Source organism: Marmota flaviventris, chromosome 19, assembly GCF_047511675.1.
Source record: "Marmota flaviventris isolate mMarFla1 chromosome 19, mMarFla1.hap1, whole genome shotgun sequence".
Lineage (NCBI taxonomy): Eukaryota > Metazoa > Chordata > Mammalia > Rodentia > Sciuridae > Marmota > Marmota flaviventris.
In genome coordinates, this window is record NC_092516.1 from 12,491,050 (window position 1) to 12,509,619 (window position 18,570).

Below are 18,570 nucleotides of genomic sequence, written 5' to 3' on the forward strand. Positions count from 1 at the left end.
GACCTTGGGATGACTACATGACAGTCACCTGGGTCGTGCCTGGGACATACCAGTGCTTAATCTGCGTCCCCATGGCTGCTGGTCTGTGGCTCTGCAGGACCCAGGACGGGAGGTGACTTGCCAGGGGCCCCATGGTGGGTCCATGGCAGCAGGATTTAAACCCACGTGGCTCTTCATCACGCGGGCTCTGAGCACACCCTGCACCTGTGAGAACAGGGGGCTGCCTTCCAGGCACCTCAGTTTAATCCCCCAAAACCTGCATTGGAATTCCCCAGGGGAGCCGGGGGCAGGGGCATATGCCCATCATCCCAGCAGCTCAGGAGGCTGAGGCCGGAGGATCGCGAGTTCAAAGCCAGCCTCAGCAACAGCGAGGCCCTAAGCAACCCAGTGAGACCCTGTCCCTAAATAAAATACAAGATAGGGCTGGGGATGGGGCTCAGTGGTTGAGTGCCCCTGAGTTCAATCCCTGGTACCCCACCCCTGATAAAAAGAAAGAGATTTCCCAGGGAAAAAAGCCATCCAAGCTAACAGCACCTAGAGCCCCCGGAAGCCTCCTCCTCAGGGTGGCCCACCTCTTCCTACCCTGCAGGGTTCCTGCTGCCAGGTGGAACTGTCCCCCAGGGAGTACCCCCAGGGCCCCAGGGGGTCGGGGACAGATGGTTCATCCCCCTGGATAGATGAAAATGGACCATCGTGGGGGTCTCCCCAAGGTCCCCACCCCAGCTGTGGTGGCACCCTGTGCCCGTGGCCCCCCCGTGTTCAGCTGGTGATGCACACAACCTCGTTCCTGCCCTCTGCACCCCAAGACCCACCGCCCTCTTATTTGGAAGCAAATCAGAAAGCTCCCCTCGCAGCCGCGGAAGGAGCACTTGGAAGTATAACCCGAGTCCAGGGCTGGGCTGGAGTCAGTGTCCGGTCAAGGTCTCCTTGGCATTGACCATTGCTGCTGGTCGGGGGCACTCACTGCGGAGAGAAATTCAGCGGTGGGTGTTCACCTGCGAGCAGCAGGTGACAGCGTGTGCACCGGAGCTGGGTCTGTTGGAGAGATCACACCCTGGTCACCCTGGTCACCCTGGTCACCCTGGTGGGCAGCCCAAGAGAAAGGATGTTGACGATAGAACCACTTACTGGGCATGCCGTCTGTGCCGGGCGCTGCGCTCAGTCCTGACGTGAAAGTCCACGTGAGGCGGGTTCTGTGGTCACGTGGACCCGTTTTACAGCTGAGAAGGCTAAGGCTTGGAGACACGGCTGGACCAGGCTGAGCCCACGTGACCGGCCTGGCCAGAGACCAGGCTGCCCTTGCTCTTCCTCCTAGATGCCATCCTGCATCCCAGTGCCAGTGGAGTTGACCCCCTTATCCTCAGGGCATCGGTCCCCACACACCCAGGGGTGCCAGAAACCACAGATGTCACCAGACCCTGTATATGTGCCGTGCATCCCTCCTTGTCCAGGGACCTGCCGTGGATGGTCAAGTCCGTCATATAAAGTGGCCTGGTGTTGGCCCAGAACCTACGCACACCTTCCCGCAGACTTTAAATCATCTCCTCATTATTTACAACCCCGAATACAACGTCAGTGCTATGTCCGTGGCTCTTACACTCGATAGATTAGAGAATGACAGGAAAAGGTTCTGTACGTGTTCAGCAGAGAACCAACCTTTTTTTTTTGGTGTGTGTGTGTGTGTGTGTGTGTGAGAACCGGGGCTGCTTTACCATGGAGCTACATCCCCAGGTTTTTTGGTTGCTGATGTTATTTTTTTATTTCGAGTCACCGTCTCACTAAATTGTTGAGGCTGACCTCGAACTTGCAATCCTCCTGCCTCAGCCTCCACAGTTGCCGCCGCACCCAGCACGGACGCAATTTAAAAAGAAAGATGTTTTCAATCCACAGTTGGTTGAATCCGCGCTGCAGAAGCCACAGAATCACAGGGAAGCTCGGTGTGTCCTTCTCCATCTACCTACCCACGTCTGGTAGCATTTAATTTATAAACCAGGCCCAGGAAGAGAGGAACAACCACAGCGGATAATAAAATCGAGAGGTTGTAATAGCATATTGCAGCAAGATATATCTCACATGTTTATTTCTGGAACTTTCCATCTATTATTCTGGGTGACGACAACCTCAGAAAGCAGTGCTGCAGATAAAGGGGATGGTGATCCATGCCTTGCCCCTCGACCTTGGCAAAGCACCTCCATCTCCACCATCTCTTTGGAGCCCGAGGATCACGTGGTCCCTACTTAATGCACAACACCACCGAGAACCAGAGTTGGGTCCGGGGCTGAGCGTGGCGGGGCTGGTTACCGGGGAGCGCTCCCATCCGCAGCCTTCACACCTGCGCTGCCAAAATGCATTTGATATTCTCCCCCCATAAACCTGGCTTTTTAACATTCGTCTGAAGTCAGCTTCTCGCTGCTGTAACCATCCTGATTTTCCCACTTATTTTCTGGCTTTTTTTTTTTTTTTTAAGCCACTGGGATCTGGTTCCACTGTCAAGTTCACGGTTCTTTTCTAGGAGCCGGGCAGTGCTTGGGTTTTCATCCTTCAGAGAGTCCCCTGTCTGTGAAGTCCCCGAAGCTCTGACTCGAGGGATGGCTACCTACCATCATCTGCCCTACAGCTGGGGGTCAGTCCCAGGAGCAGATTTTCTTATTTATAGGATGGAGACAGTTGGGTGGAGCTCAGGGACCTTGGCAGGGTTGCAGGACCCCAGATTCGCTGCAGCCTGTGCTCAGCCACTTTCTGGGGATGGCGCTGAGCCTCACAGTGTGTGTGTGTGTGGGGGGGGGGTCCTGGCTCCCTCCCGTGGGGTCTGGATGTGCGTGAACCACGCCGCCGGTGCTCAGCCCACACAGCAGAACTCTGGGGTTTCTGGTCCCCATTTTCTTTGCAACTGTCTGCTACGAGGACCACTTTATTTTTTCTTTCATAGCTGTAGAGGCACAGAGCGCCTTTATTTTTTTATTTTTATGTGGCACTGAGGATGGAACCCAGGGCCTCACACGTGCGAGGTGAGCGCTCTACCACTGAGCCCCAGCCCCAGCCCCGAGGATGGTTTTATTTAAGCAGAAGAAGCTGTTGTGTTGCTAGGGTCGTCTTTGATTTCCCAGTGCCCCCTCCTCTGCTCCAGAAGGAAAGCATCCGTGTGTCTGGCTGGCTGGCTGCGAATCTGCTCTCCAACCGCTGCAGCGAGCCATGAAGGGCTTTTCCCCACGTCAGTGTCCAGGTGTAGAGCCCCAGAGGGCGGGTGGACCCCAGGGTGGCTGGGGCTGGGTGACACCGGGCTTCCGCCCCCACCTCTGTCCTCACCGTGCGGCCTGGGAAATGGGTCGCCCTCTCCAGGCCTTAAGGACAATAGCACACTCTTCCCAGCGCCAAATAATGATGGACGCTCAAACCATGACAGCCCCCACCATAGCGGGGATACATACCAAACCCTCCGAAATCATCAGCTCTGGGCTGGGGACGGAGCTCCGTGGGTAGAGGGCTTGCCTCACAGGCACAAGGCCCTGGGTTCAATCCCCAGCACCACAAAAAATGTCACTGTTTTTCAAAATGCATTCATTCAGCAACTTGGCAAGAGCCATGGGGGGACTGGAAGGCAAGGGAAGGGTCTATCTCCCGAGCCTTGACTGGGTGACGGTGGGTGGCATGACAGGTGGCAGGTGTTTCGTTGGAGGGGTAGTTGGATGGTGCTGTGTTTGGATGGGAAGATGGTTGGATCAGACAGAGGGGTGGGTGGGTGGATGGATGGATGGACAGATAGATGACTGGGTGGACAGAAGAATGGAAAGATGGATGGGTGGATCGATGGATGGATGGACAGACGGATGAACGGGTAGATGGAGGGTAGATAGATGCATGGGCGGGTGGATGGAAGGATGGACAGGTGAATAGCTGAAAATGTAGCTTCAGTGGTCACCTCACGTTGTCAGCCTCCCATCAAATACAAAGAGTCCCCTCGGGTACCCGTGACAGTCCTCGGATGCATGCCTGCTCCCTGCAGTAACTAACTTAGGAGGCGTTTCATGACCAAGCATCGCCGTCAGGAACCCTTCCTTCCGTGCTCTGGGTCGGACCATGTCCTGTGTCAGGGGTTTGGGGAGTGGCCTTTGGAGTGAGACCTGGATTTGAATCTCGGCTTAACGGACTAAAGCAGGGCGGCCTGCAACAAACCCTTGGCCTCTCTCCGCTGTGATTTCCTCGTTTGAGAAAAGGGGGTTAACGGCACCACCGTGCAAGGTCACCGTGAGGACATCGTGTTGGGGGCAGGTCAATGCTTGATGAAAGGTGCTGTGGTTTTACTGAGCCAGAATGTGCTCTGTACCTTTTTTTTTTGGACAAGAACCAGCTGTGTGCTAGATATCGTTCGAGTGTTGCATAGTTAATGGTCAACAGGTCTGAAATAGTCCCCGGTCTCTCAGAGATTTTGCTCCAGTGCTGTGTTCAGACAAAGAAGCAGATAAGCATCTTCAGATGGTGCTAAGGGCTAGGAGGAAAATGGAAGCAGGAGAGGCGAACAGCGTAAGGGACGGAGGCGGGAGTCCTCTTGGTGGGCTGTAAGCCAAAGTCAGAAAGGAGCAGCCAGGCAGAGATCTGGGGACAGGGACTTCTAGGCAGCAACAATGGCCGTGAAAAGGTCCTGAGGAAGAATGAGCTTGCCCAGGGAAAGGCAGGTAGACGAGGTGGCAAGGTGAGAAGTGGGACTGGTCAGGGCAGAGAGGTCCGAGGAGTGACGTCAGCCAGGCCTCCCGGGCAGCCGGATCAGGACGTTATCCACGTTAATGTCATCCTGTGGTCGGGAACATGGAAGGACTCCTGTTCATTGAGTGGTCATTCAGTTTTCCGACGGCAGCTGACAGGCTCTGCAGTTCTTGACCTCGGGCTCCACGGTCCACGTTCTTTGCATTCCTAGTTGGTCTTCTGGGACACCCACAACTGCCCCCCCCGACTTCAGTGTGAGTGCCCTAGACCCAGATCCCATAGGAAATCTGTTAAACCCAAAGGACATTGGGCTGAGGAAAGCGAGGAGATTCCCGTTGGAAGCGCGATGAACTCAGCCGGGAAGCTGTGTTTCTCCCGGGGTCCTTGTCCCTGGGGGATGTGGGGGGGAAACGGAGAGAAGGAGTCCTTGAGGCTGATTTCTGGATAAAATATGTCTGGAACCGTTTATCTGGGCAGATCTGGTGCAGGGTCTGGCTTTAAAAGAAAAATAACACCATGATCCACGACGTGGCTCCCCTCCCGCCTGGTGGACCCGGGGGTGCAGATGGGCTCAGTAGGACTCGGAGACTCACCGCCGCCCCGTGTCGGTTTTCTTCCGGAAAGTTCTCTCCATGTCGGGACAGAAAGGCTCTTAGGATCTTGCAGTTTGGTGGGCAACAGAAAGCGACCCTCCCCGATCTCACATTCCAGGCTGAGTGTGGCTCTTGTTGAGCGCTGTCCTGGTTGGCTCTCGTGTCCCCCTGAACCGTGCTCTGGCCTGGGAGAGGCTTGTCCTGCCTGGTGTTTGGTGGCTCCTCTGCATCCACCTGGACCGAGCATGGCGGGGAGGGGGCCGTGTCTCCAGCAGCTTCAGGTGACCGAGCTTAGGATGCGAGATGAACGCGCCCGTCATTGCGCTTCCGGTGAACAGTATGGTACTGTGCGCTTCGAGTCGGTGCAGAGGGTCGGTCTCAGGTTATCTGTTCTCAGCACAATTCGAAGGGCGCAAGGAAACGCATCGGGTGCTGTTAGGAGAAGAAAGGACAATGGATTCCAGCCAGAGAAAACCGGCTCCTGTGTTGGGGTTCCTAACCCAGAGGAAACGCAGCTTCCCCTGGGGTTCAAGGCTCCCTCCCCGAGCTCGACTCCCCTGCCTCATGTCAAGGCCAACAGTGTCCCCGGGTCTCCATCCGTCTTTTTCAGGCTGCTTGGGAGTGGAAAGTAGGTGGTAAGCACCGGGGTCTCCTACCCGACTGGGGCCTGGACCTGCCTGGCTGAGTTGAATCAGGTCCCAGGGCCCAACGTGAAGGTACCCTGGGAATAGTCCCCCAGAAAGGAACAAAGAAAAAAAATCAGAGCCACTCCCTGCTGCCCCGTGGAGGCTGAGCCTCACCCTCACCTCCGTGGTCTCGGGTTTTCCCCAGGCAAAGCCAGCAAGAACGTTCAGTGGGACGAAGACTCCGTGGAGTACATGCCAGCCAACCCCGTCAGGATCGCCTTCGTCCTGGTGGTCCACGGCCGAGCCTCCCGGCAACTGCAGCGCATGTTCAAGGCCATCTACCACAAGGACCACTTCTACTACATCCACGTGGACAAGGTGAGGAGCCGCTTCCCCTCCCGCCGTGCTGGGCTTCTTCTGCAGTCTGTCTGTCCCTCTCTGATCCCTCCTCTCAGGAGTCCTGTCTAAAGCACAGAGGCTGACCAGCATGCGGTTTCAGAGTTACCAACTGAGGCTTCTGACTTTCTCCATAAACATTATTTTTCTTTCTTTCTTTTTATTTATTTTTATTTTGGCAGTGGGTACCAGGAATTGAACTCAGGGGCGCTTAACCACTGAGCCCCCTCCCCAGCCCTATTTTGTAATTTTACTCAGAGACAGGGTCTCACTGAGTTGCTTAGCGCCGGGCTGTTGCTGAGGCTGGCTTTGAACTCGTGATCCTCCTGCCTCAGCCTCCCGAGCCGCTGGGATGACAGACGTGCGCCCCCACACCCAGCTATTTTTTACTCTTGATAGACACATAATAATCATACAGATTGATGGGGTGCCGTATGACATTCCAACGTATGCATACATGCTGTACCCAGCCTGTTCCGAGTAATGAATATGTCTGTTGCCTGAAATGCCCATCATTTCTCTGGGGTGGTGACATCATTCAGGGTCTTCTATTTTTTTGATATTTTTTTCGTTGTCAGTGGACCTTTATTTTATTTATTTATGTATGATGCTGAGAATTGAGCCCAGGGCCTCACACTTGCTAGACAGGGGCTCTACCCCTGAGCCCCCGCCCCAGCCCCATCCCTTCTTCTAATTTTCTTGAAATGGATGCTGGGTCGCCTCCTGCTCCCAGACAGCTGTGTGGTCCTCCCACCTCTTCTCCTGCCCAGCGCCTCCCCCTGCCCCGCAGACCTGGTAGCCAGAGTGGGCTCACCTTTTCTATAAAAGGTCCAGGTCATAAATAATCCCGGCTTTGTGACCCACACGCTCTGTGCCTCAGCCGCCCGGCTCTGCCCCGGTGGCGGGAAAGCAGCCACAGAAAACGTGTGGACAAATGGGCGTGGCCATGTGCCAATAAAGCTTTATTGACAAACCCGGTGGGCGACGTGCTCTCTGGGAGCTCTCCTGCCCCGGGAGTTTCCGTTGGCTGCAGAGGAGGCCAGATGGCAAAGGGGCGGTTTCATGGCCAAGATCTGCTCCAAGCAGAGCAGGGAGAGGGTGACGGAGGGCCACAGTGGGCAGGACGGGTGCAGACTCCATACAAGTCACATGTACAAACGCAGAGCCCCAGACCCTGCCAGCCCAGGGCTCGAGGCCATTAGCTCCGAAGTGGGGCTGGGAACCTGCATTTCCCATTAAAATTTCCAATGAATAGAAGGGCGGAGAGGTGCAGGGAGACCCCCGGCCAGGATCGGTGGCTTGGCCGAGTCTCCTGCGTCCAGACACCAGTGGCCAGGAGGGAGGAGCAGAGCGGGCCTGGGTGGGGTGTGCCCAGCCTGCCTGGCGCCGGGCCCTTTCTGGGCTGCTGAATGTCACCTTTCTCTCCTGGGCAAAGCGCTCTAATTACCTGCACCGGCAAGTGCTCCAGTTCGCCGGGCAGTACGGCAACGTCCGCGTCACCCCCTGGAGGATGGCCACCATCTGGGGGGGAGCCAGCCTCCTGGCCACCTACCTGCAGAGCATGCGGGACCTGCTGGAGATGACCGACTGGCCCTGGGACTTCTTCATCAACCTCAGCGCGGCCGACTACCCCATCAGGTAAGGCGGCCGGTGGCCCCGGGGCCGGCCTGGTCTGATGTCCTGCTTCCTCTTTCTCCCCCTCTCCCTGGGACACTGGGGAGCACGGGCAGTCTGCTTCCTGTCCAGAGAAGCGCCCTGCCTCAGTGAGACACGCCATGGGCCTCCCGCGCTCTCCCTGAGGTCCTGACCCTGGTGCAGGCTGGACCTGAGGGCCCCCGGGCACTTCTTCCCTCACCAGGACCAGAGAGAAGTTTTGAGCACATGGTCCTCCCAGCTCTGTCCCAGGCTGTCCCTGTGCTCCAAAGAGACAGAGACCCCTGCCCGCGGGGGGCTTCCATTCCAGCAAAGACCAACCAAAGAAGTCAACCGTAGGTAGAATAACAACACGCTGTGGGATGATGGCATGTTGGAAAGATGAAGCAGAGAACAGAGGCAGGGGCGGGCGGGATTGCGATGGAGCAGCCAGGGTTGTCCCCGGATGAGAAGGAGTGAGCCCCGCCCAGGGGGAGAGTGGCCCAGGTAACAGGCGGGGAGGGCTGAGCCCTGGGGTGGGACCGTGCCTGGGGTGTGCCCGGGACAGCAGGGCTGAGGGGCCGTAACACGGCGAGCGAGGGCCAGGGTGACAGGAGACACATGGTCAGAGACACTGGGGCTCCGTCATGGAGAGTCTGGAAACCGTGGTCAGTCCAAGCAAGATGGACGCCACCGTGAGCTTGGAGCAGAGGAAGGACAAGGTCAGACTTCGGTGTTGAGCTCCAAGGGGGGGAGGGGGAGAAGGCGTCGGCTGCGAGGTCCGAACAGCATCACAGATGGTGGGTGTCCTCGGGCTGCGTGAGGCCCACAGGTGGGTCCGTGGGGCCCCCACCAAATTTTCACAGATGAGCTGACGGCCACACTGGCAGCGCCCACCTGAAAGGACAGGTTCTGGCATCTCTGGAAGCGCTGTGCCCTCCACCCTCGGCTGGTACAGTTACCTGGAGCTGGAGGTGCAGCCAGCAGCCCCAAGGTGCCGGCAGGAGGGCTGTCCCTTTGTGCATGTGGTGTTTAAAGGACATCATCAGCCAAGAAAAACCTCCCTGGAGATGGTGCAAGAAAACAGAAGCAAGACAATGAACTGCACTTGCAATCAAGAAGGCGGCTCCCAGGCAGGCGCCGTGGGACACCTGTCAGCCCAGTGGCTCGGGAGGCTGAGGCAGGAGGATTGCGGGTTCAAAGCCAGCCTCAGCCAAAGCGAGGTGCTAAGCAGCTCAGTGAGTCCCTGTCTCTAAATAAAATACAGAATAGGGCTGGGGTAGGGCTCAGTGGTGGGTGCCCCGAGTTCAATCTCCGGTATCCCCCCCCACCACACACACACACACACACAAAGAAGAAAGCCACTCTTTGCCTGTGTGTTCTTGTTGACCAGGGCGCACAGGAAATGGATTGGGGGTGAAGGGGGCCTCTCTGCCACCATGGCAACGGGGCACTGGATTCAGCCTTCCCTGGAGAATTGGTCAAAGGTGTCTAAAAAGAAACTTCATCAGGACAATTTTCAAACACACACGAGAGTGACGTAAGCAGCACCCCGTGAGCCTCACCCGGTTTTGGCGACCATCAGTCACAGCCGGGCTGCTGGCCCAGGACTCTCGCCCTCCTGGCCCAGCCTGGGTTGCTGTTGAGTGAATCCAAGACACCCGTACAGCGGCATCTGTAAATGTTTCACAGATAGGACTGTCTTTGAACACGACGTCAATAGGACGCTCCCACATGAAATGGTTGAGTCAGGATGCAGACAAGGAACAGGTATGAAGAAGACCTCGCTGCAAAGGTCACAGCGTGGTCCTCAGCTCCCTTCTCCGTACCTGGGCTCAGGGGCATCCATCATCTGCTGGGAGACTCCAGATGAGTGAGAGGGAAGCACAATCTCTGGTCATTTTGAACAAGATACACCTGTTTCCTTTTGTTCGTAGACTAATAGAGACAAAGAGAACAGGCTTAAAAGCCTTGCTGACAAATGTCTACCTACCGTGAATTTTCATTTATTCAACATTTATTGAGCAACTACTACGCTAAGCACTGTTTGGGAATTTAGTGAACAGAAACAGCTTCTACTTCTCCCCGGCCTCGTGGAGCACATGTCCTAGTTGGGAAGATGGAATCATGAGAGGGACACCAGCAGGACGAACTAGGGCCCTAGAGAAGAAGAGGCGTGAGTGAGAAAACCTGGAGGAACATAAACAGGAGATCAGAAAGACATGGGCATGTTCAGCTTTGAGCTGAGGCCTGCAGAGGAACAGAGGCTGATCGACAGGGAAACAATAGAGATCATTCTCGATCAGGATTCCCCAGCCATGGCACTGTGGATGTTCGCTGATGGATAATTCCCTGTCGTGGGGCAGTTCTGAGCGTTGTAGGGTCTTTGGCAACACCTCTGGTCTCTGCCCACTAGATGCCAAGAACACACCCTGCCCACTCGTGCAAACCACACATCTCCGGACATTGCTGAGTGTCCCCTAGGGCCCAAGTCACCTCCAGCTGAGAGCCGCCATTTCTGATGGAGTGATAGCCTGGGTGTGATGGGGGTCAGAGATGAGCTTGCTGCATTTGAGAAATTTAAAACACGGGTGGAGCATCATGCGTTAAAAGTGAGGAGACGGGTAGGGCGCACAGAGGTGGAGGTTAGAACATTCCTCTCCATCTTCTAGGGAAGGACTGAGACCAGAAATGCCCCCCAGTGCTACGCACAGCCCCTAGTGGGACCGGTCCTCCCTTCAGCCCTCACAGCAAACTCGTTCTACAGATGGACAGGCGGAGGCCCAAGGTCATGGGGTGAGCTCATGGCACAGCAGGGATTAGAACCGGTTCTGTCTATGGCAACCTCGGCACGCTTTCTGCTTGAAGTCAATCTCTTGGCAAAGTCAGCAGCCTCAGACTGGCTGGCTGGTCCCCAGCTGCATAGCAGACAGAAGGGACAGTCCAGACCCTTGAGCTCCCTCATGGCCGGGCAGGACAGTGGACACACTGCAGCAGGGGATGTCAGGGCAAGGTGGTGCACGGTGACTGTTGTCTCTGAGGATGAGGAGCTATGGTCAAGATTCCCACACTCCCCCTTCTCCAGACTTTCACTGGAAGCCTCAGAGGTCACTGCAGCCTGGGACCCGGGGCCTCATTCTGCCTGAGACCTGCGGAGGCCCCGTAGGTGGTGTGCGCACTGCTGCCCCCTAGAGGCGCTGTGTATAGGTAGCTGTGCGCACTGCTGCCCCCTAGGGGCGCTGGGTTGTGTTGCTTGGAAGTCGAGCCCGTAACCGAGGCCCCTTCAACTCAAGGGGGGCCCAGCTCTGCTCAGCGTCCACGACAAAGCGTGCCCAGACCCCACCCCAGACCGCTCTGCAGCTTGCACTGTGGCCATGAGCAAGAGAACGCCATCAAGATACCACGAAACACAGAGTGTCCGACCCTTGGAAGGTGCTCAGTACACGCCAACTGTTTACATGTAAGCTCCATCCAAAGTGGTGTCTCCTATCAGTGGATGAGATACCAGAAACCCTTGCCCAGACCGTGTGTGCACCCTACCTCAGGGTCCACAGGGGACATTCCCCATGTTTACAACTTCTTTAGCTGGGCCTCGGTGGTCTGGCTGGCCCTGGCTGGCCCTCTCCCTGATCTCACTGCCGTGGTGCCCACCGCCCGTCCCACTCTCCTGCCATTCTGCCCGCCAGCCTCAGGGCCAGAGGCGCCTCCTGCACGCGGTGTGGCTGGTGCCTCTGGCCGCTGTTTTCGGGGAGCCGCCTGCACCAAAACATATGAAGTTTGCAGATGAATGATTTTATCCTGGGCCACTCGGCTAGGTTTCCAGTCCCATCTGCCGCTCCATCTGTGGCTTCCAAACCACTCCTCCCCCCATCCCAGGAAGGATGAGCAAACTCGGGCACCTGCGGGAAGGGGTGGGGGTGCCCAGGTCAGACCCTGAGGAGCCGAGGGGGTCTCCAAGGGCAGAGGCAGCAAGGTGTCCATCCTGAGCGGCTCTGTGCGTGGACACCACCTTCCAGTGTCCCCCGCCCGGCCCTAACGGAGCGTCCAGCCCCTCCCTCTTGGGTGGTGAAGACCTGTGGGTTTACTGGTCCCTAGTCTTGGGTAGGCCCTGGACACAGAGAGCCTCGACTGAGTTCCACCTTCCGGGCCGATCTCAAAAGACCGTCTGGAGGGTAAATGGACTGTGGCCCGTCTGGCGTCCCTGGTGGCCGGATGTGCAGCAAGTCTGGGTGAACGCTGGCCGGTCCTCTGGCAGTGGGTCGTGGGGGCCCCAAGGTGGGACCTCATCACCCTGGATATCAGTTGCTCCCCCTCTTCCCTCCACGGAGTTTAAACAGAAGTAAAACGGCTCTTGAACCCACCTCCCCCTCCAAAGTGGGAAGGGCAGAGTTAGGCGGTGAGGACGGAAGGCCGCCAGCGCCCTGTGGTCAGGGAGGGTTTTCCCGCATTTGGAAGGTTCCCGGGAAGCGTGTTGGAAGACCCCCGGCCTGGCCGCTGTGCTGTGGACGCTGCCTGGCCCAGGGAGGCTCTGACTGGAGCTGGTCTCGGACGGGAACAGCTGTTTCCAAACTCGAGGTCTTGACTCCAGCGCCTGAGGATTTTACTCAGTGTGTTCTACCCACAGAGGCGGGGACCAGCCCTGCGTCCTTCCGATTGGCCACAGGAGGGGATGAAGCCGGACGCCCTTGGCCCTGTTGGTTGGTTTGGACCCGCGCAGAGCATCATTAGCTCAGCCCCGTGACATCATGGGCAGGGTCGGGTGACGATGTGCGCACAGGGTGGTGATTTCAGGAGCCAGGGCTCCCTCTGACTTCACTCAGCTGACTGACCTCCTGCTCGGGGCTGAATATACCATTGCAAAGGAGGCGGGTGCTCCGAAAGGGAGGGGGGATCCCTGAGCCCTGGAAGTGAGTGTCACCTGGATGAGGTGTGGGCGACCTCTCCAAGGAGCAGCGTGGGACCTGGGGTGCCAGGAAAAGTGTTCCAGGAGGAGCGGATAGCATGGGCAAAGGCCGGGGGGCAGTAGGGGCCTTGGCATATTGGAGAATGTGGCTGCCTTCCTGCAGGTGAGACAGGTAAGGGCAGCCACGCGGGGACTTTAGATCCGTGCTGATGGTTGACGTCTTGGCCCACAAGCATGAGGTTTTGTTTTGGGTTTTATTTTGTTTGTTTGCTTGTGGGGGTGGGGTACCAGGGACTGAACTCAGGGACACTCGACCACTGAGCCACATCCCCAGCCCTATTTTTGCATTTTATTTAGAGACAGGGTCTCCCTGAGTTGTTCAGGGCCTCGCTTTTGCTGAGGCTGGCTTTGAACTCGCCATCCTCCTGCCTCAGCCTCCCGAGCCACTGGGATGACAGGCGTGCGCCCGGCTGAGCTGTGAGGTTTAAGAGCAAGCAATCTTATGGCATTACTGAGAGATCATTTTGGTGGTCATGGGAGAGAAGTTGGGAAGGGACCCAAATGGGAGGGAGAGACCAGTCAGAGGGTGCAGCTCCTGCTGACCCAGAACCAGGCCTGCTCGGCCTGCTGTCCTCTTCCAGCCTGGCAAAGGTGGGCATCCCAGGAGCCACCCTGAACTTGCAGAATCCATGCAGCCAGTCAGTCCTGGAGTCCCACACAGCCAGGCAGCCGCCGTCTGCTCGGGGACCAGAGCCCACAACTGCGCAGACAGCCTTGGTCAGGAGTCGGCAGAGCCTGGGCACCTGACCTAAGGTCCCTGTGCCTCCATCTCCTCCTCTGTGAAGTGGAGACAGCCCGGGGCAACCCAGAAGCCGCAGGCAGGGGTCTCGGGCGGGGCCAGAAGGCACACCCAGACCTGGCAGTTTCCAGTGGTGATGCTGGCATCTCTCCCATGTGCCGTCTGTCCTCCTCCCCACCCAAGACCAGACCTGGTCACCTCACCCAACCCTGCAAGGATGGCCTCTGCCTGAGCCGTCAGTGTCCCCGAGTGGACACTGCCTGAGCCAGACCCTGGAAACAGTCCAGAGCTTCTGCAAGGCCATTTCCTGAGCATCTGCCAACTACAACAAAGGCCAAATCAAAACCAGGCTCCGCGTGGTTCTCCTCCCAGCCAGGGGACGCAGACGCCTCGTGGGTGGCGAGAACCTCGACGCGAAGCTGCCCATGTAGTTAAAATAGATCCTGGAGGCCTGAAGACCGCTCACTGGTAAAGAGGGGGAGAGAGACAGCGAGAGAGACAGAGAGATTCCTCACAGGATCAGAGGAGCACAGGACTGTCCCTGCCCCAATGGGCAGTAGTTAGCCGCAGCCCCCGGGTGGGAGGCCACATCTGGGACCAAAACCCAGGTCATGGGGCGCGACCACCTCTGCCTCCAAGCCACTTCTGCATGGAGGCACCCTAGATGCCCGCCCTCTCCTGAGACCCCAGGCCCCAGGGACGGAGCCATCCAGGAGAGCTCCCCCCAGATCCTGCGGGAGTCAGCAGGGCGCACCTGCTCTGGCCGCGGCAGCTCACGGGAACTGGAAAAACACGCCGATGATTATGCCGTTAGCAGTTCTGTTTGCGTCTTGTAACAAAGTAAACACACCCTCAGGCCTGGCACTCTTCAGGCTGACAGCAGCTCCGGTTCCTGCTGGAGCGCACGTGGCTCTCTCCCGCCGGCTGTCCCCGGTCCCCTGAGCTCTGTGCCAGGTCAGGCGGCTGTCTGTGTTCCCCCAAGGCCAAGACTGACCCCGAACACCCGTGGGACAAATGGATTGGGGCTGGAGTGGCCATGAAATGCAGGGAGGAGCATCCAGGTCCCTCGGAGGGCCAGCCGTGCGTGGTCCCATGGGTGTAGAAGGCCGTCCTGGCTCACAGAGGTCAGGATGGAAGATTCTGGAAAAATACAGGGGAGTTCCCAAGATCAGTGTGAAAGGTCCAGAACAAAAGGCAGGCACTCTTCACCTGAGGATGCCACCGTCTCTCTCCAAGGCACCGCCATATTGTCTGCTGGCTTTGGATTCCTCGCTTTCGCGGGGGTCATGTTCTCTCTTGAGTCCTGTGTCCTGTGGTCCAGAGGGACATCAGACTCAAGAGGGCAGAGACAGCACCTCAGCTTGTTCCTTTGCCCCTCTTATTAAACGCAGCTCGCTGAGGTCCCCTGGGGAGGAGGGCAGTGTTCTAGACCCGAGCTGGCAGAGAGAACCTTCTAGAAATGGAGTGGAGTGCTCCATCTAGAAAGAATTCACTCACTTTTACTAAAAGAAGAGAGAGCCGGACGTGGCCTCCACCCTCTGCCAAAGGTCCCACCAGATCCCGGGTTGAGGTTGGATTTTGAAAATGTTTTCTTCCTGATTCCTCGCTCCCCGGATGGCGCAGTCCTCTGTCCCCCTGGCCGCAGCTCCCTGGCTGGGGGTGGGACATTTCCAGCCCAGGCACCTCCCCTCTGCTGCACGGAGCGTGTTTGCTCTGAGCAAAGCCGAGCCTTCTTATCCGTGGCTCTGCCACCCGCAGACGGGAGAGGGCTGGTGTGCGTGCAGGGGCTCCGAGGGCCTCCTGGGAATCTGGATGGGAGCTCCGGGTGGTCCACACCCTAGAGCCTGAGGCTTGCTGCCCGCCCCTCCCACCCAGCCAGGTGGGGACTGTTTCCAGGTGCGCTCTGGAGAGGCAGCCAGCTCGGAGGTCCAGGGGGAAGGGAGTGTGTCCCTACCTTTCTGTAGGGATGATGGCAGGGATTTGGAAGAGCCCAAGGGACAGAGTTAAGGTGCAAACATTCTGTGTACAAACAGAAACTCTGGATTTTGGAAAAATTCTTTATTTCCTCTCCCTTGCCGTGTGTGCCGCCATGACCCAGCACGGTCAGTGGTCAGTAGTGGCCTCCACAGTGGATGCCTGGGAAGCCCCTAGGAGCTGCCACTCTCCAGGAGCACTTCATAGTGGCCAACACCCCTTGAGTCATTATCCAGTGTCACCCTGTGGCCACCTCAGATGGTCGAACCTATCACTTCAGCCCGTTTCACAGGTGAAGGAAATGAGGCTGCGAGAAGTGAAGGACTTCGCCGGGGTCTCATAGCTGGTGGGGATCCGGGCTGGCGTTCGGACCCATGCGTCCTTCTTCACCGTCGGGGGCACCTGAGTTCTCCAGCGGCAGCTCCCGGTGAACCTGCTGGATCATTCCAGAAAGAAGCTGTCCACGTGGCTTCCCCATCGCAGTCCTTGGTTCTCCATGAGAACCCAGGAGGCAAGAGCTGTCCCGCAACGAGAGAGGAGCAGGCACGTGGGGCCTGAGACCCGGGGTCCCCTAACCTGCAGCCAGTCGCTCAGATGACTTGGCCAAGGTCACCCAGCAGGACCGTGGCTGAGCCGGGATTTGAACACAGGCCCAGCTGCCCGCCGAGCTCCACGTTCTTTGCTCTTGCCCCAGCTGCCTCGCAGACAGGCCAACCAACAGGTCACATAAGCAGCAGACCCCAGAGGAGAAAGCCCATCACAGGAGACCACCAACCCCACCACGTGGCCACCGCAGCCAGCCTGGACCACGTCCAGATGGCTCGTTCCCTCTCTGGCTGATGGGAGATGGCACTTGAATGAATGCGTTTGCTCTAAGCACAGACCTGGGGACCAGCTGTCCCCATTAGCTGGAACAGCCACACTTTCACGTTCCCGGCTGATCCTGCTCCCTGGGCATCCTGGACTCCCCAGGCCTCTCCCGGTAGGACTGTCGGTGGCCGATGGGATTCTCACTCATTTACATATTAGCCTAACACCTAAGGAGAAGCAAATGGAGATTGTTTCCCCAAAGACCTGGGATCGTTTCCAAGCAAAACCAAAACCGTGCGGGCACTTCTGCACCATCTCATTCCACCAGGGCGGGGACAAGGCCACCCCACATCAGCCCGACCTGGATTGGAAATGTCGCTGTGGACGGAACTGGGTCTCCCTAAGATCCACTAGGAGGGTGAGGGTGCAGCCTGGTCCTCGGGAGTTAGGAAAAGAAATGCCAACCATCTTCCCTCCTCTCTGTCATGCGAGGACACAGCCAAAAGGTGACCATCTGGAAGAGGGCCTTCGCTAGCAAGCAAATTGACCAACACCTCCATCTTGAACCTCAGCCTCCGAGGTTATGAGAAAGCTGTGTGTTGAGGCCGCCCAGCCTGCAGGAGCTTGTTAGGGTCAACTGCAGGACCTTGTTAGGGTCACCTGGGCTGACAAATGGGCCTCCCCCACCCTCCCCCAGCTGCAGGCTCCTGAGACAAGGGAAGCTGAGCTTTCTGAGCCTCAGGTTCCTTGCCTGTCAGAGGGGCAGGAGACGGGAGCTGTCACTGAGCTGCACTGCTGTCCGTGTCCTGCGCTCCGACACCCAGCCGGGCCGGCAGGGCAGCTCCGTCCTCTGCTCCCCGCCGTCTCCCCTCTCCCTCCCCCAGCACCAGGACGGGGATGCTCAGCCTGCCCATGGGCAAGAGAAGAGCTGGCCGAGTGACCTGGGTCGTCCTGAGGATGACAATCATCACGGTGGCGGTATCTGCAGACCCTGCGGGGTCACGCATTTTAGACCAAAAGGATAAACCTTGGTCTGGCCGCTTGGGGGTCAGTTTCTTTCCTCCCCCCGTCTCATATTTATACCTCCACACCCTGGAACTATTACTAAATACAGATAGAGGGCGTGGCTCTCAGGAAACCTGGTGGCTACGGGAGTGAGGAGGGGACCGCCAGGAGCTGAGCCATCTCATCTGCAGCTGAGGCCCCGCCGTGGCCCCTGGCCTTCCTCGCTGTCGGCCTGGCTGGTCGGGGGGGGCAGTGCTGACCTTCCCATGTCCCTCTCTCCTCTTGCCCTTGAATCAGAGCAGCTGCCATCTTCCTGAAATTCCCAATGGGAAGCTTCCTCCGAATTCCCTGTGGGCCCATTGACTTGCCCACGGACCTCACCCCCCCCACCCTCTCCCCAGATCCAAGCAGCGAGCCGCTGACCACCCCACTGGCCCCAGGCAGTGACGGAGACCTCTATGGGTCCCTGGCGCGGGAATGGTCATGGCATAGAAGCCAAGGCGGAGAGCAAAGCGCCCATCACTCCTTCGACTTGCCCCCTGCCTCCTCCCGCCACAGCTGCCCCTGGTCCAGATGGAGGGGCTGGGACCTGGATTCTGGCTTTGGCTCATTACCCATAACACCACCGGCCCATCGCCCAGTGGAGACCAGGCAAGAGGAGGCCACGGGCGGTGCTGGCCACTCTCCCCAGGGTGACGGTGACGTGCAGTGTCACACGGTGCTTTGTCTCCTTGCTAAGAAAGAATTAGAGATTGTGCCCCCAGAGCCACTGCCCTCCCAGTCTTCTTCCTCCAGAGAAGGCTCCTCCTTGGCGCAGCTTTAATGGTGTCCATCCGTCAACATTACGCGGCGGAGCAAGCCCGGGGCGCAGACGTGGCCACCCCTTCTCAGTATAACTGTGCTCCTTGGGATGTGGGGATCTGGCTGAAGGCCAAGCAGGTTTTGATTACGGAGTCAATCTTGGTTTAAAAGTTTGCCACCCTCGGGACGTTTCTAACAAGTTGCTCTAAACAATGCGTTCTCCGGCACCGACCCAGCTAAAGAGTCCCATTAATCCAAATGGCTTCCCCAGGGTGCTGGGAACCACTCAGGGGCAGGGGCCGTGTCCCCTCATCGAGAGCAAGGTCGCAG

The 18,570-nt window shown here is 57.8% G+C and overlaps 1 protein-coding gene across 1 annotated transcript in view; it reads left to right on the forward strand.

Annotated features, from left to right (window-relative positions):
• The window catches only part of Xylt1 (xylosyltransferase 1), a 241,212-nt gene that overhangs the window by 169,100 nt on the left and 53,542 nt on the right, over window positions 1–18,570 (forward strand). Inside the window, exons 4-5 of the mRNA XM_071605760.1 lie at window positions 6,126–6,298; window positions 7,752–7,954. Coding sequence (XP_071461861.1) covers window positions 6,126–6,298; window positions 7,752–7,954 — 376 coding nt within the window. The remainder of the gene's footprint in view (window positions 1–6,125; window positions 6,299–7,751; window positions 7,955–18,570) is intronic.